We start from the raw sequence: 21,044 nt of genomic DNA on the forward strand, positions 1-21,044 counted from the left end.
GGGATAAGGTTACTCGCGTCCATGACATTCTTTAAGTCATACATGTCCCCTGGGTAGTGCAAAATGAGTAACATAAGTGGCCATGCTTCTCAAAACAATGCTCTTTTAAGAGCAAAACAGTCCAAGACTGCAGCTTGCAAAATATTCCAATGGAATGCTGGAGGATTATCAACATCAAAATACTCAGAAGTTAAAAAGATCATGCAAGATAAAGATATTGATGTTCGAATTGTGAATGAGGCAAACATAACTACTGAAAATATAAAATATTTCAATATAACAAACTATACCATTCATGCATTACATAAAAATAGACAGGTGGCGAATGGAATCCTTGTTGCAGTGAAGAATAATATAATGTCCAAAGTTTAAAATAGTAAAAGAAATGAATGATACAGATACATCAGAAATAGTGGAAATCACACTATGGAAAATGAACAAAAAATTGACCATATACAGAATTTACAGTCCTCCAAAAAATGAACATATAAATTTGGACAACTTAAACATTAGAACAGGAACAATCCTAATAGGAGACTTTAATGCTGCATCACCATTATGAGGTTATACCTACAGAAATGATACAGGAAAAGTAGTAGAAGATTTCTTAAATACCAACAATATTGATCTGATCTTTAACCCACAAGACATTCCAACTTTTCTACACTATACAGGAGCAACAATAAATCCGGATTTAGCCCTAGTAGCCTCACAGCTTTCTCACGAAATCAAGAGGGAAGTAATAGAAGACCCAGGTTGCAGCCACAGAGCAGTAGTATTATTAATAAACATGGGAAGACAGCGGAATAAGCAGAAAACCAAAATACCCTGGAATTTTCAAAAAGCAGAATGGCAGAAATTTAAAAGAAATGTAGGTAAGCAAGTAAATGAAATTAACTTGGAAGATACACCTACGAAGATGACCAGAAAATTCTGTAACATTATGTAGACAGCAGCAAAACAATCCATCCCAAGAGGACATCAATACCCTCACTTTGGTTATAGTGAACCTTGTATCCTGACAAATTCTTATTTGAAATCAGATCTTCTTGTATAAAACTGAAAGAATGTGTTAAGAACAACATTCTAAGTTTCTTACTCCTTTAATCAAAGGACAAAGGTAGGATTAGTGAGTCCTAGACAATGAGCTGTACTGTAAATCCAGGCAACGTGTGACGACCTTGTCTCACTCCACTGTCGAAGGGTTGACATTCTGTTCTCAGGCACTCTACTCTACTCTACTCTACTGTTATTTCTAAACATCCACCATCAAAGGGTTGCCTTTTTCTCAGAAACATTTCCATTATGATGGATAATATGGAAACGGAAAATGAAATTACCTTCTTTTGTTAAAAAGGGACGGACATTATGTCCAGAGCATAAATGAAGATAAGATTTCGATGGCTTTCAAATTCCATCAACCCTCTCCTAGTTTCCATTAAGTGACCCGGGAAATTCCAAGGCTGAGTACGTAGCATTTGTCATTTCTACCTGATCAATCTGTTTCTAGGGTTCCAACAGTGAATGTACTGTATAAAAATGTCGAAGCATAAGTGTTTTCTTTGGAAGATAAGGCGAATATTATAAGTGACATTGAACATGGTCTTTCACAAGCGGATGTGGGTCGACAGCATAGTTTAAGTAAATCAACTGTAACAGTATACAGTGTAATCCATTCTACAAAAATGAAATATTTTATTTTCTTATTCACAATTTCATTCATTTCTGTCATTTGAGGTTAGGGGAGAGACACTTCAGATATAGTGAATGAAATATGCAAGTCCACAGAGGTTCACTATATCCTAAGTTGACTGCATTATAAACATTTTTCTTTTTGTAATTTCCTAGGGCTCGGTAGCCCTTGTAGTCTGCAAAATACTTCCCTGGTGTGGTAACCATGAGGGAATCGAATGTAGTAAGCCATAAAGACGCACATAAAATCACTCATGTAAGCAAAGACAAAGTGAAAAACTTTGAGTGCAATGTAGTGTTTGTTGTGTCCCACAAGGACACAGCCTGTATGTGAGATCTTGTGTAAACAATGATGGAAACAGCCTGTATGTGAGATCTTGTGTAAACAATGATATAAAAAACATATAAGGTAGGTGAGACAGAAGTGGCCCATGTTCCTTCTATGGTGGCCTAGCACCTGGGCTATCTTAACCCATTATATCCCGAAATAAAATATTTTTGAATTTTTGTACTAAATTTGAGTTCTAGTATGCCCTTAGATCACTTATCACATATAATGGTTTTATTTTGAGAATAATGTATGTTACATGTGTTTTTTAAGCTGTATGAAAAATCATACGCTGGGCATTGGTGTGTAGTACAAATACATTTTCTGTTCATATGAGTAAACATTTGCTACACGTGATGTTTTATGTGTTTTACACTACACATGTACTAATAACAATAATAAATTGATACATTTTGTAAACAATGGCACTGCTTCGTGTTAGAAAATATATTGTTATCGCAAATGGTATTGCAAGAAACTGTTCTTCAGATATAAACCAACATTACATCTCACACATCGAAACTTAGAACACTTTCCACACTTCTTTTGATTTTTAATCCCTCGAGAACATTTTCCTAGTCCCAGAACATTGTCATTGCCTATGTTGGTAGCTACAGTAACTACACTGTTGCCATGCCACTTGATAAGTGTTATCCAATTTCTGTCATCTTGTAGTGCGTGATATGAACGTCTGGGATCTCTTTTCACATCGTGTAATGGAGCTTTCTCCACTCGATCATTACGTGTAGTTCCTAAGCAGTTGATACCATTTTCTGACAAGATCTTGAGAAGAGGAAGAGAATTGAAGTAATTGTCAATATAAACTGTACATTTCTGAGGAAGAAATTCAATATATAGTCTTTCGGTAATAGCAGTTCCAAGTGTTTTACCTTCTTCTCTATCACTTGCACCAGTATAGGATTGAAAACTAACGAGGTAACCCGTGGATGAACAAGATACCAACTTGTATCCATACCGAATGAACTTTCCACGAATAAATTGTTTTATGGAGTGATGCCCATAGTATGGTTCTATTGCTCCGTCTAGAGAGAATTTATTCCCTGGTGGGACAATGAGGCTTCCCAATTTATCATTGAGATGTGTAATAAGTGGCTGGATCTTCTCATATATTTTGTCTTCTGATATTGTTACCGTTCAAGTGAAAAAATCTATGTATCTGAAGGCATTTCTCTACATTGCGTTGCTCGCAAGAGCATTGTTGGTATCTGGTCTTCTCTACCAGTTTGGTACATACGACGATGCATAATTTTCAGTATCCAGATAAAAGCAAAATAGCTTTGTATTTGTATACATCTTCTGAGGGCAACTGGATCATGAAACCCTTTTTTGATGCATATTTTACTCTTTCTCTAACAATATGTTCAACAATTGCACCAATTATATGTCTGAATATATCAATAGATGCGGCCTTATTGTGTAAACTACTTATATACAGTATGTAGGAATGGAATCAGGTATTTTTGCAATACTATTATTAGAATCCAAATTTTTTTCAGTATATTTTCTCTGAACTTCATCTACTTTTACTTTCTTAGGTCTTTTGTGTACACTACTTTTGCTTTTTGTTCCTTATGTTTCAGTTACCTGGTTGAGGTTTTGTCCGGGGTTTTCCCACAACCCAATATGAGCAAATGCTGGGGAACTTTCGGTGCTGGATCCCGGACTCATTTCACTGGCATTATCACCTTCATCTCATTCAGACGCTAAATAACCGGAGATGTTGATAAAGCCTCGTAAAATAACCTACTAAAATTTTTAAAAAAATCTTCACTGGTTTCCAGAACCCTAAATCAATACGAAACTCGTTACTTCCCAACGTATGATTTATCATACACAACAATTCAACTTGTCCTACTACAATAATGTAATGGAGCTATCTGTCAATAATGGAATTATAGAAGCAATAAAGATCATTCTTTATATTATTACATAAGAAAGAAAGAAAAAATTATAGTATTATATAAAATAAAGCCAAAATTGTTTACCTTGGTGCGTTTTTGCTTCCATTGATTGACAGCTTGATGTTGTCTACTGTACTAAAGGACAAAAGACAGTTTCAAAAACGGTGAAATTTTCTGTGTGGTAAATTCAAATATTCTTGTATAATAATAATAGATAAAACCCTCATAACAAACAATATTTACATTGTTAGTTGAATAAACAAAATTACGTATTTCTCGTATGATATTTCATACGCTGGGATATATGGGTTGAGAACTAGTGGTCTATCTAGAAACACACTACAAAATATAAAAATATTTGTATTTAATTTTGGAACTGGTTAAATGAGTACAAAACACAGCAAATTAGTTCATTCAATTATATCATTTTTCATTTTTCTGTAGAATACCGGAATATTTTACTTTAAATAAAAAAGTCAAGTAAGTTATTCCTAATGACAGCTTATATATATTATACTTTATGCAACTTGTTTTCACTTGTATGTATGAAAAGCTGATAAAAAAAAAAAAAGTAAAATGCTTTATATCCAAATATCTTGTAGATATCTCCCTTGACTTTGAAGCTCACTCACTAAAAGTCTTGCCTCTTGTTCTTCAATGGCTGAAAAGTGAAATATAGTTTTTTTTTTAAATGAAACATATATAGTTAAGCTGTATGATATTTAATACAGAAGGTTATCATATAAGCACATAAACATTGTAAAAGGCTACAAGAGAAATTAACATATTCTTGTATGTACGTATCCAATGCCTATCCACTTTAATTTATGTAATTCGGATTCCGCATATTGCAGATAGATGGCAGGATGTGATTATCATGTAAGCACATAAACATTGTAAAAGGATACAAAAGAAATTAACATATTCATGTATGTACGTATCCAATGCCTATCCACTTTACTTTATGTAATACAGATTCCGCATATTGCAGATAGATGGCAGGATGTGACCCATTTTTCTAGTTGCACATCACTTCGGTGGGCCACACTGTACATGATGTGTATCTATGTAGAGTTATGTTGTGTACTAGGATGAGTATATGTTAAGTGTTCATGTAAGTGTATGTATGGAATGAGTGATGATGATGATGATGATGATGATGAAGATGATGAGAAAGGGAGAAGGGGAAACCCAGTGCCGGCATGTAGCCTACTCCTATCGAATAGCACCAAGGGAGTTGCCAGGCTTAACATCCTTGTCCGACAGATGAATCACTATCAACAGTAACATATACCTTCTCTTCTTATGTACTGTGGAGAGATTTGAAATGTAGCCCAGGCATATTGGTGCACAATCTAGTGATTAGAAGTTGTGCACCACCATCTCTCCTAGTCCTGAGATAGGAAAATTTCTGACCCCTCTGGGGATCGAACCCAGGCTGGCCAGTCTGGAGGCAGATATGCTAGCACAGAGTTAACTCAGCAGACAGAAAGAAAAGCAGTTCATTTCAGACTAGGTTTCCTCAAAATGTCCCGACCAGAATTTTCAACACTGCATTACCGAATGTAGGCATAGTTCACAAAGCCAAGCAATTACTAAAAACATAATTGGGGGGGGGGGGGGGGGACATGTCCAAATATACGAAATAAGACATTTCGTCTAATATTACAAGAGCAATTGAACAGAAATGTCCCATGAACAAAACAGAATGTACTCACAAACTGGAAACAACAATGTTGGGGCATGGGTATTTTAATCAATGATTCCTACTTAATACCTTCGAATTATCTTTCAATCAGAATTACAGTACGTTATCTTGGCAAACAGTGGTTATGAGATAACTGCAATTTAAACGTTTCTACAGTTTTTAAATTAATGATATTTACTGGTTTCTCATTTGTTTCACTTGTTATTAAATTCTTGTATATTTATATATTTAATGCTCAAAATTAATTAATATTTTTCTCGTTATTTCAGCTGATTCTTACACTGCGGTTTTGATGTAACATTATGAAGATGACCAGAATGTAGTAGCATACTGTACTTATTCATCTCTGATTTGAGGTTCTGAGGTATATCTATTATCAGGCAGTGCATCTCACTTGACGATATGTATAAAAGAACAATTGTTTGTATGCATCTGAAGTCTGATGTAGCTAGAGTCGACGGTATTTCGGAAGGTGGTCGTCTTCTAGAGATAGCACCAAGGGAGACAGAGAGAGTAAACGAGGGAGTCTACAACATTGCCATATTGTACTACATGCGCACAAGCAGCACAAGTAGGACTGAAGAGAATTTAAATTCTCAAAAGATAATAATGACTTTTGACGTTGATTAATGTAATCATGACACCAAACAAATCCTGTTTCCTTCACTAAAAATTCTTTGCAAGGTTCGCAAACCCACAAGACATGCTTCTGCAGTCGTTTCTTGCAAGTTGACAATGTTGCAGCCAGCACCATGATGGTCAGCAGCATTCTGCTCGTCAAGTTTTTAAAATAATTACACATCTTAAACACTATTTCTCACGTCTGCCTGTGCAATATTCGTCTTTTTACAGTTTCTCATTCCATTTATTTACCTTACACACACAGTATATGTTAGTTTTACTTATTCAATGTATTAAAACACTCACACGTGAATAAAAGAACTCGGTAAGCGCTTGTTACTGACTGACTGATTCTAATTGGTTCTACGATACAAGCTTGTGATGTCACATGCCAGAAATGCTATGGCATATATAGCAGCCGATCACCTTCCGAACTGCCGTCAACTCTAGTCGGTGATGTATGCAATGAGGGGTGGGAAAGGAGCTGGCCACACAATCGCATTATCTCCAGCTCAGTTGCCTCGTAAGTGGTGCCTTGTTCGCATCACTTGTGAGGTTCAGACCTGTCTTCAGACAGTTGACTAAATAATAATAACTATACTTATTTGGAATATTTGTTAAGAAAACTAAATGACGCATGTAATATAAATGGGGACTAACTACCAATTTTAACAAAAGTGACTGTTTTCCTGTTAATTGAAACATTAGTAAAAACAGCAGTAAAATTTATAACACATATCTTTCACATAAAAAGCTATATATCTGGGAATGGTTAACAGTCGAAATACCGAAGAAGAAGAAGAAGAAGAAGAAGAAGAAATTAGTACCAGATAGGAAAGAAAAGAAGTTACAGGCTATTTAAACTCGGTTTTCTAGAATAACCATATATCTAGACTAATAAAAAGAATAAAAACATCTATGCTAAAGTTTGTCATTCAATATGGAAGCGAAATCTTAACTATTAAAGAAAGTATACAAAATAAAATTAACGCATTGAAAGTGGATTATTTAAGAACTGTAGCTAGGCTCTCAAGAAAGGATGAAGTAATTTGTAACCTAGTGAATACAGAAGAAATAACAGAATAGAAGAGAGAAGTTTAAGATGATTCGGATACATAGTAAGAATGGGAGAAGACATAATTATGGCTAAATAAACTGTCTGAATGGAGGCAGTGAAAGAAGAAGAAGATAGGAAGGCTAAAGACCATCTAGACTAACTACATGAATAACTTTTTTCTTTCTTTCGGAGGAGGACCAGCAGATAAGTACCGCAGCCTTAGGCTTATTTGCAATCTCCTTATGTTGGAATGATTGTTGAAGTCCATTAGGATCGCTCTTCAAGAGCATGATTCACTGCATGATGCCATCATAACTATTCAGCCACAGCATTCAGTTCTGAATGGAGATTGTTTCTCCGCCTGCCTGTGATGTTAATCTGCAGCTTCCTTAGATTGATAGCATCTGTTCACAATTCATGTGCCTGATTCTGTTGCATTCTCAACCAGAAGTCCATGCCCCCATTGATCCCATGACTCACCAAGGTGCCCTCTATCCAAGGGAGCTACACTCTCCTGATCACCCACAGTCCGCTTATTAAAGCTCCTGCAACTTCTCTGGATATGTGCAGCTCCTGCAGACAGATGCCATCTGTTGGTGGATCCTGGAATCACGTCTGCCATGTTCTCCTGGTCAACTTGTAACTACCAAGATGATTAATTCTGTCGTCGATTTGCAAAACGGGACACATCCAAAATGACAAAGTGTTGGAAAATCACACAAAAAAAATAATAACAGACTTAAAAAATTTAAATGTTCATGGATCCTGAATGTATGTATCCATAGTGTTCTAATTAGAACAAAATATGTGAACATTTTAATTTGTTAACTTAGTTACAGTTTTTGCAATTTTCCAACACTTTGTTATTTTGAACATGTCCCATTTTGCAAATGGACGACAGAATTCAATTATACTAATGAAGGTGAAATGAGTCTGAGGTCCAATGCCAAAAGTTACCCAGCAATTCTGCTTCAAGTGGTTGTCGATAAACCTTGGAAAAAACCCCAACCAGATAACTTGTCCCAACCAGGATTTGAATCAAGGCTAGTTTCACAGTCAGGAAGGCTAATCATTACTCCACAGAGGTGGACACATGAATAACTTATTGAATTCCAGAAATCTGGATACTGAAGATCCTTGGAAAGGCATACAAGGGCATTGGAAGTCAGAAGACTGCCATGACTGTAGAATCCCGAAGAAGAAGAAGAAGAAGAAGAAGAAGAAGAAGAAGAAGAAGAAGAAGAAGAAGAGAAGATGAGGAAGAAGAATTGCTATAACCAATGTCAACAAATTTTTTCTACTAATTCGTTGATTCTTCCTTCAAATGGACTCTCATATATGCATGTATATGCGAATTTCCAACACAATTGAGATATTTATCACTCTATTTTATCATCACATGCAAACATTTTTTAATCCGTCCTACACACTGAAAATATCAATCTGGGAAGGAATTTTTTCCAATAACAATATCAAGCAGTAAGACTAGCGTTATATTTGGAAGCAGTGGACGCAAAATATCTCCGAGCTTATCCCACATCACAGAAAAATGTGGTTGAGAAAAGGAGGAACAAAACAAGAGATGCTGTAGCGTGGATTGTTATGCATGCATGCTAGAACTGAAAATATTGACTACTCATCTCATTCTATGTCGTTTCTCTATTCCAGAGAAATAAATGAGTGACAGTGACAGTATGAGGATGTTTTTCATTTCAACAGTGTAAAGGGTTAGTTTTCATACTAATAACTAGGGAAAGGGATTTGGAGTATTATAAAGAATGGTGAAACGTAGTATAGATATTCGTAGCTCAGCGACTGTCAAGCGAGCTGCATGGACGAGTACAGTCCAATTCATACAAACTTACATGCAACGTGCTGTAAACGTATTTTAGAATAAAAAAATTGAATATTTAATGACATATAGTGACCTACATACATAATCTGCATTTCTTTTTGAACTAGGGTTCCAATACCAGTAGTGGACACAATTAAGCATTTTTTTATTTAAATAAATTCTGAATGGTTGATGTTTTAAGTGATTTATTTTTCAAAATATGAATCATATATTTAAACACATCTACATTCACTTAGGCATGTTTGATTTTGGCTGAATTTTTCTGGCTAAATTTTATATCACTTTTTGTATAGTGAAGACAAAATCTTAGTAGTGGACACTCAAATTTTAGTAGCGGACATAAAAAAAATTCTGTAGTGGACACCCAGTCAAAATAAACAAATGATCTGAAAAATATACTCTACCAGTAAACAGTAAATAGACAGCCTTGTGTGTTATATATGAAGGAAATAATGCGGTAGGTAATTAACATTGCTTAACCACTACCCTTAAATCTAGAAAACACAACTTGAAATTTTACAAAAATAACATTCAGACAAGAAAAAATCACACTAGGCCTAGGCCTTATTTTCACTTATATTAATTTAAAAAAAAACTTCTACACAGTATGAAAACGACTCCCCGGTAGGCCTATTTAATCAGAAAAACTATCTTCATCTTCACTGAGTGTAGCACAGTTGTGACAGAGAAAGGCGATGCAGTCTTCCTCCATATCCTCTTCATCCAAGCCAAATGCATTCACATGTGACTTTGGGATGCATTTAAAGTGGTATGTATCTTTGCATTTGTCACATTCAACCCATGTCCGCTTCAGTTTCTTCAGTTTCTCGTCGTTTAAACTCTTACCACATTTCTTGCAAAGCCAATCGTTGGGATCTTCGATTAATTTTCTTTTGTTCTTTGGCATATTTTTCTTTTTTTTCTCTTCTGACAAAATGAAATGCTGCTTCCACTTTTGGGAGGAGACAACCGCAGGGAATACCTGTCTATGTTGGGCCACTTTTTTTTCTGGGGTCTTTGGATAAAAGAGGCATCTTTTAAAGGGGCTGCTAATAGTACCCCCTTTCTTTGAGGGATAGGATGGAGATGAACAAGATGGACCAGGTTGGGGGGAGTTGGGTGTGACTTGAGATGGACCTGGTAACAGCGCAGTGCTGCTTGCAGGTGTAGGCCTAGTGGGTGATGTTTCGGATGCAGGTGTTTGTTGTTCTAGAGATTCGTTCCCAATTGAGTTCACCACTTCTCCAATTCTGCAGTCACGCCAAAGATGAAACAAATCCTTAGCAGATTCCTTACCTGACCACTGCTCCCCATCTCGAACCTCTTTGAATGCTGCCAAAGTGACAGGATTAATTTTCTCCTCCAGCATTTCAATGAAGGTCTTGGTCTGGGATACGGAAGCTTCTTCTTTCTGCTCTTCTTCCAGAGGATTAATCAGCTCTCTACTCTGGATACATTTGTCAAAATTGACATTTTGACAGTTGAATGGGTAAAGCCCAGTGCGCAGAAACCCATTCTTTATTACCTCTTCAGTAGCTTTGGTTGCAAAGACAGATTGCAAGAGAGGACAAAATGTTTTCCTCGTTACATCCTTTGGGTAGTTATCAAATTTCCACTGGCGTACAACATCTTTCCAGCCATCCTTTAGGGGCTTGAAAACACTAACATCAGCTGGCTGCAAGAGATGTGTGCTATTAGGATGTAGTGCAACCAGCACGATGTCATTTGAACTGCAGAAGTCGCTCACGTGGGGCGTCAAATGGGAGCGGTGGCCATCAACAAACATTACCACAGGTCGTGGAATGTTTTCATTTTTCAAGAATTGCATGAAATGATTCGAAATGTATTCGAAGAACACTTCGCTGTTCATCCAACCACTCTCCGATAGACCAATTGCCCATGAATCTGGCACAGAATCTGCAACATCTCGTGGCAATCTCTTGTACGGAAAAATGACCATAGGTGGCACAGTTTCTCCACTTGCCGAGAAGCAACCCATTACTGTTAACTGTTCCTTCTCGTTGTTGGGTACCTGGTGATAAAAGTCCCCTCTACCCCGTGGTCCAAGGACTTTACCACTTTTTGGGCACAACAAGAAGCCAGACTCGTCTGTGTTAAATATCCGCCTTGGATGGTTTAGAACATCCTTGAAGCCATCTGCAGTTAAAGTTAATTCGACTTCTTGAAACCACTTCTCGATGCTCTTCTTTGTCACTGATGCACGTGATCGAGTTAAACTCTCTGCATGTTTCTCGGAAATAACAGGATTGCGTTTCATAAATGCATGAAACCACGTCATTCCCGGTAAGTTATTGGTGAAGGGATTGGGTCGTTTATCTACGTCAAGCACCCTCTTCACCGCATTGCATAACAAGTGCCTGGTAATTGGAAAACCCTTCCTAGCCAATGATAAAACCCATTGTGCAAGGAGGTTTTCTTCAGCTGCTGTCAACGTACGTGCTGGCCCCATTCTTCTTTCTTCAGGAATAGTGCCACTAAGCTTCCTGATTAGTGTTGATCTTGGCACAGCGAAAGTGCGCGCTGCTTCCTTCTTTGACATACCATTTCGTACTGCTGCTACAGCTTCAGTCATCTTCTCCTCAGGATACTGGAGGATAGGACGTTTAAGCACCTTGATCTTCGGCATTGCAACTAATGTAGGTCACAGTCTTGTATTTGAAAAACCAAATCTATGAGAATATACAGAAACTTATTTAGGCCTACACAGTAAGAAGCATCTCTAACAGAAAATGAAAACACACAAGAAGTGAGTTAAATCAACTAATTGCATTGGAAAATATTAAGATGTCCATCATTAAATACTGTGTGTCCACCATTAAAAAGGTTATTTTAATAGTGGACCCCCCATGTGTCCAGTACTAAAATATTTAACAAAAGCATGCTTCAGTACTGGACACCCCTACTATACACACTAAATATATTTAGATAACTTTTATTCTTGTTCTAAATGAAAGCTTACTACAAAACATCATAAATTATATGTATTAAACTTAATAATATCACATAAATTAGCAGACGCTTACCGATTCAAAAGCATGCACCCACTATTACCAAGAAGAAGGAACTGAAACTATTTCCGGAATACAGTTGTATTTGCTATCTCTGGCTCAGTGATTGGCACAAACTAAAAGTCAATAGCAATCCACCTTACAAAAAATGACCTGTTTAAAAGCTCGAATGCAACTGTAAAGAGAAATACCATTGATTGCGGGTGTTATAATAAAATATGTTTCGAAGGTGTCCACTACTAAATTGATGTTCACTAGTAGTATTTGGACCCTATATGTGCTTTTCTTGGCAACGCACAAGACAGCAATAAACAACATTACAAATATACAGGGATATCATTTTATTTTTACTTGCATTTTTATTGTACCTGCATTTCTGAATGTACTTCACCCCCACCCCTTCACTAATGCCCTTGCTCCCGTCAGACACACAAACTTATGGCTGCTGTTGCGTTCGAAGTCTTCAAGCCGTGAAGTAAACACTGCAGTGTATAGTGTGTTTCAGAAATATGGTTGCGTTTTCTATAGAAGAAAGAACCTATATTAATAATATCGTACTAAAAATTATATTGAAGAAACGATCAATTTAATTTCAGAGGATATGATTCAAATGTTTTTAATAATATGCGTAAAGAATTGAAGCCTGCATTGTAATGAATGGCAACCATTTTCAGCAACTTGTTTAAAAATTCATATTAGCTTATTTTGAATTGAGGTGGCTACAAGCAAAGGAATGCTAGTGACATTTGTAACAACATGAGTTAAGTGCATCCAGTGTAAGCTAAAGTATCTAAAATTTTAGTGGCAAAGGGATATTTTAATCGCATCACACATTAAAATTCAAATAAAAATTTCACCGGTTTTACGAAAGCTTAAATATTTAATCCCCATTTTCTCAAAAGTAACTTAAGTGCACTTACAGCACTTATGACCCCCTCAATTTAAATGCACTCTCTATATTGTATGTTAACATCAATAATTAATATGCTAAATAAAATAGACATTACATAACGAACATAGCCGCCTGAAAAGTTGAGTTTTTAGAAAAAAAAATGTTACTACTCTACTGTATTTTGAAAATTCCGTAAAAGTGATAATCAAACTGAAAATCGTAATATCGTATTTCCCTACAACATAAATGGATACACTACTTTTCTCTCCTCCTGTACCTAGTAAAATGATTTGTTTACATATTGCACTAGTAACATCAAACTCCTGTAATGGAAGGGGGCAACAGTGTTTCCGAGTATAGTCAGGTTAATGTTAAAAATGTTAGTAAAAATAAAGTGATGTCCCTGTACATAGTTAAATATCAACCTCTGCATCTTCGCGTGTTTGTCGACATATTGATGGTTGATAGACAGTTGTCTTCTGTATGGAACTCGTCTCTGAATATGTGTGTTTTTCTGTCAGGAAATATGATAATATGTATACAACGTATACTACAATATTTACAATATATGCAATATATATTGCAATATTTACAATATAGCCTAATACAGTATCATTATATGTTGAACCAAACGAAATGGCATTTTCAATTAATAATAATAATAATAATAATAATAATAATAATAATAATAATAATAATAATAATAATAATAATGATTTATTTAACCTGGCAGAGTTAAGGCCATACGGCCTTCTCTAACACTCAACCAGGAGTAAAGACTGCGTTACAAAAACACTACAAATTTACAAATTACACTACAATTTTACACACAAAACTAAATAAGATAATAATAATAATAAAAAATAAACAACAAATAAGAAGAAATCAGACATAGTATATAACATACAGAAAGAAAGAAAAAAGCATAATAATATGTGAACAGCAGGTCAAAATAAATGAGGCATACAAAAAAAAGACAATTATTCATAATAATAATAATAATAATAATAATAATAATAATAATAATAAGAATAGTAATAATGATGATAATAATAATAATAATAATAATAATAATAATAATACTAATAGTAGTAATAAAATAGTGCAGTACAAAGTATACAGTGAATACAATATTTCTAAGTACACACAATAAGGAAAATTAAGATTATATATAGCTCAACTTATCACATTAGAGATATAACATTATCGGAAAATATGAAAACAAAAATATAAAATAAGTTGAATATCATTAGAACATAAAAAAATGTGAATACGTGGAAACATGCAATACAACACTTGTCATAATAGTAAGTTAGTTTGGCAACTCGTCATAAGATAATTTTCTAACTTGGATTTGAAAGAATTCAATGTTCGGCAGCCCTTGACTTCAGGCGGCAGAGAGTTCCAGTGACGAGAGGTAGCAACAGTGAAGGATGAGGAATACAGAGACGATGCGTGAAGTGGAATTTCTAGCGTGTTATCGCGTTGTGATCGAGTATTAATATTATGATAGCGAGAGAGAGTATGAAATCGAGCGAATAAATAATAGGGGGATGAAGAGTGCATAATTCGATATAAGAGAGAAAGTGAGTGCAGATTTCTCCTCTCATGTAACCTAAGCCATGATAACTTCTTGAAAGAAGGTGAGATATGATCATAGTATCGAACATTACAAATGAAGCGGACGCACGCGTTATGAACACGCTGTAGTTTCTGAGCGGAATCAATCCTGAGATCACTGAACAAAACGTCGCAATAATCGAAGTGAGGTAGAATGAGTGTCTGTACCAGCGTCTGTTTTAATTTAGATGGATAATGATACAATCTTTTTAGTGAATGGAGAATAGAGAATGCCTTCTTACATGTATATTTAATATGCGTATCCCAATTGAGATTAGATTCGAAATGTACTCCGAGATTTTTGACGGTAGAGCTAAACGGGATGATTGTTTTATTCAGTTTCACAGGTGGAATATTCAGGTCGTTGACTTCAGGAATTAATCTACGGTTCGCGAACAGAATAGCCTGTGATTTACATGCGTTTAGGTTAAGCCCAAATTGTTGAGACCAGGAAGAGATGGAATCAAGATCTTCATTCAGACTATTAATGCTATCGTTTAGTGCGTCGGGACGGGCTGAAATATACAATTGAACGTCGTCTGCATATATTTGATATCTGCAGTGCTTAAATGAGTTGGAAATTCCATTTATATAAATAGAGAAGAGCAAGGGGCCTAATACTGATCCCTGAGGAACTCCTGTATCTACAGTATGCCAGGATGAGAAACGATTATTAGATATGACACGCTGCTGGCAGCCAGTAAGGTAGGAGTACATCCAGGTGATAGCACTATCAGAAAGGTGTAGCGTTTGTAGTTTAGTTAATAGTAGATCGAAGTCAACAGAATCAAAGGCTTTGCTATAGTCCAATAAAACTAGTACAGTAGCCTGTCGTTTATCCATGGCTGCGCGTATGTCCTCAGTAACATTCAACAAAGCAGTAGAAGTGCTATGGCCATTTCTGAAACCTGATTGTAAAGGGTCTAAAAGATTAAATTCTATTAGGTAGTCTGACAACAATGTTATGTTTTGTTCATGAAACAATTATTCCTGCTGTGCCTTGTTATAATAAATTGTAAATATTATTTTCAAATTTTCAAAATACAACTTTGCTCTGTTGCAAGGAAGGAAATTTTTTAACATCTGCAGAGACAATTGGAGAGTACTTGAAACAAGATACGTCAATTAAATTAGCATATTGAATGACGTCATTGGGACACGTTTTTGTTAGTACATCTGAAATCCGACTAAGAATACCGTACCCATAATTTTTAATTAAAATTCTGTTCATTTTTTCACCAACACGTTTTCCTACTTCACCTTCTACTGCACTCAGTTTATTTACTATAGTCCTCATAATATTTATTTGCTCAACTAGTTCTACTCCTGACTTTTCCAATTGAATAATGGCATCCGGTAAATATCCAAAATTTGGCTTAATATCCATGACTTCTTTCTCGATTGTTCTATCATTTAGCAGTTCCTGGCATATCTGAATCGCAACGGCATCATCCGGATCGAAAGACTGGACCATTTTCTTCACAGATTGGAGGTGATGTGCGTAATAATTGATAGCTTCTAATCATGACCCCCAGCTCTTAATTTTGTATTGTTAGTTGGTTTCACTTTCGGCATCGTACCTGCACTTCACTACTCTGAAATGCAAACCTGTATGTTGAAGTTCTTATGCGACAACTGTCCCATTCACCTGTTGTTGACGTGCAGAGATCTGCGAGTATGTCATGGAGGGGAGGACTTGGTATAAAGGATTGTAAACAAATGACTGTGTAGATGCCAATACTAGCTTTTACTACTCCAAATTCCGTTCCCTACTAATAACATTGCCATACCCATCCTTTTCTCCTACAAACCTACTTCCAGGAACAGAAATAGTTATCCTAATGGTCGTCAAGCTCGAAGATATTCTATGACAACTATACCTGATTAAACTAAAATATTTTGTATCCATAAATAATTGATTAGAGTCTATCCGATTAAAATAAACAACTTTTTTAATCAACAATCCATGTTTATAAAATCGTATGACTTAAGACTAGTGCTTGCAATCAATTAACATACACACCTCTCTCTTGTTCTATAACAGATACAACAACTTCAAATACGTCCTTCCCCATATTTTTGGCATCTCCACACACATAAATTGTACTATTCTTCTCAAATATTTGGTGAACGAATTCTTTGCTGTGCAGTCTGATGTTATCCTAGAAGGTGAAAACACAACACGTGAACCTTCCAAATTACCCAGTACTTTACAATGACACTCATACAGTCTTTATAATAAAATTACAAATCTTTTTCAAATTTGAAATATTTTAAAATTAAAGCTTTTAAAAAAGAAATTTATAAAATTATTCATGATATATAATATTAACAAATTTTATTAAATATCACTGGCTTCTGTCTGATTGTCAATTTATATTAATGTGTTTTTTCTCTTTTTTTTTTCTTTCTTCTTCTCTCTTTTTTTTTTTTTTTTTCTCTTGTGTGTTATTGAATTAAGTTACTTACTGTATTTAGTAAACTGTCCCTGTAAATTTTATGTTATATTATTGGCTAAGACCACACCGTACATGAGCCTAGCTCTTACGGTAGTGGCTAGAAACATTTTTGTTTCATAATTTTAATTTGTACTCACTAGCTAGCTATCTAGCTACTTAAATAAATTTCGAATCCTAGAAAACAGAGGTGCTTCTCTAATAATTTTAGGATGCAATAAATAATCTCATGCTAGATTGCAAGAATATATTTACTGGTTTCTTGACCCTTAACAGTTCTATAAATAGTAGTACAAACATCAATAGTTTGCTAAAAAGTCCTCTATCTTAGAGGTCTTATTTTTGTCCTCTAAGAAGTTAACACTCCATTAATACAAGCTGTAAATAAGCTACCAGCTTATACAGTTCATGTCTAAGATAATTGTATACAGAGAAACAAATTTGAGGTTATTTATTTTTTTAAAAGACTACTGCTGATGACTGTTATATCAAACACCAAAAATGTCCTTAGTTTTGCAAGAACAGGACAATCTACAAAACATATTCTACTGTTTCACTTTTTGACTTATATCTGTGACAATCAGAAATACAGCTAAACCCATGTTATAGAAGTGTTTCTGTAATATACAATGTTCTGTTAAAATGTCTATAATTAAAAAGTTAATTATAAGCAGAGAGTACAGAAGTCCAGTGGCAAAATTAATAACTACACTCTCCAACACAGTCAGCATTTTTTCAGGTAAACTGCAGAATTGCCCAGATCTAATATCATAGAAATATATGACAATATTGATTTGTTAGGTCAGTTTTAGGTTATCAAAGGGTGTTTTAGGTTATCAAAGAGTATATTAATTTATGGACATTCTGCATTCAATTGGATATTTATAGTGGTGCTATCTAGTGTGAAAGTTAATTATAATCAACATGGTGACTTGCTCAAAATAGAAACTTAAATGGCTAACGAAACGATAAGTAACAGTCAGTCAAACATCACTTCAGCAACATTTTATAATTTAGTAATCCACTAACTTTAAAGATTCGTTATCTAATGATATAATAACTTATTTATTGGTTTGTTTTCTTGCCTGGAATATTAAATAAATTACTGTTTGAACTGCACTGGATTGCAGAGAGTGAAGGATGAGACAATTCCATATACATTTAAACCTCTTATATAAGGACACTGTGCTCGAGACACACACATCACATAAAACCCATATTCCTCTGCATGCGAACGTGAAATTGTTGCTATATATCGGTGGGTCCACACGAATTTAAATTATGTTATATACTTTTTAACTTGCATCTGTGGTAGTCAGGGTTATCATCTAAATTCATTCTATCAAAATGTTTCTGTAAGGTACAATGTTCTGTTCAAATTCCTAAATTAGCCACATGATTTTTATGCAATAATATAGGAACAGCCTTGCTGTCTTTGGTGAGAGTGATAATACAGCAGCCTTAACCCATCATTTGGTATAATATGCATGTGACATTGAAAAACATTGCGTTGATTGTCATCAAGAAATAGGGACTGCAGGTTCTGGCCCCAGAACATTTGTTCAGAGGTAATTTTAGCAATCTTTTTGATCATTGCTTTGAATATCATCCTATCCTTTAACCCTTATAAGTGAGAACACGTTAATCTTAGTGACCTCTTCTGAGAGTTGTATAATGCTAATTTGGGAACTTAAAATAAATTTATTTCTACTTAAAGCAAACAGAGCTGCATAAATTGTTAAGGTACAGTCACACGTTGCTACTTTTCCTGTGCAATTTTTGTACTGCAGCTGCAAAAGTTGCATTTTGTGTTCACACGTAAGCCAAAAGTAGCGCGCTGCATGCTACTTTTCGTGCTGTGCAACCTGAGCGCTGCAAAAGTTGCAACTGGAGGTTGTGAGTCTGTTCACACACAAGGCGCTACTTCTGCAGCTGCAGTCTAGCTGAGGTTTCCATCTCCATGTTGACTTCTCAATATACATTTTGTGGTTATGTTCGCATTATTATGAAACTCATGCGATAGGTTACTTAAATATTATTTGCTTTTCTGTCCTAACTAGTATTCAGAAATTGGTATTATTTTTACTACAAAGCCATTAAAAACGCCTATATACTTAAATGATAACCAACAGCATATTCACGTAATCAATGTTGGCAACCCTCCTGTTTGAAACTACACTATGAAAAATTAAAAAAATGAATTATATCGTCAGCAAATATACTAAGACTGTGTTGTATATTTAGTAACTGTTACAAATCATTTATCTTCATCACATCTAACATTAAAATATATTCAAACAGTAAAAGTATCATTGGCACATTTGGTGGCAACACTGGTCACAACCGCAGCAAAAGTTTCAACAAAACTGATATCAAAAATGCTGCGGCTGCAACTTGACAACCCTGTTCACATGTCGCTACTTATAAGCTGCACACAGCATGAAAACGTAGCAGGCAGCAGGTTTGGCAGCCACTAATTTTCGGGTTGCACCATTGTTCACATATCACAGTATGAGAGTTGTGCAGTTTTTTGTATTGCAGCTCTGCAAAAGTAGCGATGTGTGACCGTACCTTTAGTAAGAAAGACTTCACTCATCTGACAATCTCAGATTCCCACTAGAACTTAAAAATAGTCAGTCGTACTGTATGCCAAGTAGCAAAAATTTAAATAAAAGCAGAACATTAAGGGCCGGTTTGTCCAAGTATTGTTAGAACACTTAACGACTGTTAAACCTTCAACAGTTTGTTAAATACAGTTTTTCCATTTGTTCAACACCAGTTTGGCTTAACAGCTTCTTAACCGTTTGTTAACTTTAAATGTAGGATTTCAGGCCCTTAACTCATTTAACAAACAGTTAAACATGGCGGATAACACCACAGCTGTTCAGACAAAAGTTGTGAAAATAACATGTTATGTTTCTCTTTGAGGAATGTTTAGAGTAAGGGCCGGTTTCACCAAGCTTCAGTAAATCAGTCCAAATGAAACATTAACTAGTACTGAACATTAAAATATTTACACGAGTACGTTTATATGTGCAGTGTCTCCGTAGACTTCAAGCTGAGCTCCTATATGTGCCTCGTCGCGCTAGTTACGTCACTACTCTCTGATGGCGCAGTCAGTAGCGAGTTGGCTTGGCATCCCAGGGACCCGTGTTCGAATCTCGGTGGTAACCTTTTTTTTTGATCAACGTAACTAATTTTTATGCATGTTACCTTTCATTTTTTTTTTTAATTTTGCGTAGTGGAACGAATTATTTCGCAACTCTGGCTCCACTAGGAGAATTTAAAAAACTCTTGGGAGATCAATTTTCTTCCCGAAATAAAACAAAGATAAACAAACAAATTAAAGAAAAATAAAAGAAATACACATGTGGATCTAATACATTGTCCACATGCCACCAGCGTCTATCACTGCCTGGCATTTTCGGGGCATTGAGTCCACCAGATCGCGGAAATAGTTCTGGTCCTTAGCGAAATCTTCCCAGGTAGCCAGAACTTGATCCCAGAACTGATCTGGATTTTGAGGTGGGATGTCTCGATATTTGTCAATCCTCCTCTTTTTCATGCTTTTCCGTGAACCGTCTTTGAATGTATATGGCGGAGTGCGCGGGGTGATTATCCTGCTGGAAAATTAAATTTCCATCGGAAAGAAAACGATTATAAATTCCAAGAATCCAGCTCTTTCGCTTCTGTTTTAAAGCCAGTGCAAACATATCTTATCGCTAGCTATAATATAATTCTAATAAATGAAAGTTAATATACCAATTAAGTTTTGTTATGTTTGAATGCACATTATGTATTAATTTACTAATATTTCTTAGGTATACCGGTATGTAGTTATAATAATCACTTTCATGTCTTAAA

At 35.4% G+C, this 21,044-nt stretch overlaps 1 protein-coding gene across 5 annotated transcripts in view; it reads right to left on the reverse strand.

Moving 5' to 3' along the window:
- Window positions 1-4,289: 4,289 nt before the first annotated feature.
- LOC138709177 (methionine synthase reductase-like) overlaps window positions 4,290-21,044 on the reverse strand; it is a 69,440-nt gene continuing 52,685 nt past the window's right edge. For all 5 annotated transcript variants that reach the window (XM_069839744.1, XM_069839743.1, XM_069839742.1 and 2 more), the window contains 2 exons: window positions 16,748-16,886; window positions 4,290-4,603 (listed from right to left, as the gene is read on the reverse strand). In XM_069839744.1, the coding sequence (XP_069695845.1) occupies window positions 4,524-4,603; window positions 16,748-16,886 (219 nt within the window). In that variant the 3' untranslated portion in view covers window positions 4,290-4,523. The remainder of the gene's footprint in view (window positions 4,604-16,747; window positions 16,887-21,044) is intronic.

Source organism: Periplaneta americana, chromosome 11 (genome assembly GCF_040183065.1).
Source record: "Periplaneta americana isolate PAMFEO1 chromosome 11, P.americana_PAMFEO1_priV1, whole genome shotgun sequence".
Lineage (NCBI taxonomy): Eukaryota > Metazoa > Arthropoda > Insecta > Blattodea > Blattidae > Periplaneta > Periplaneta americana.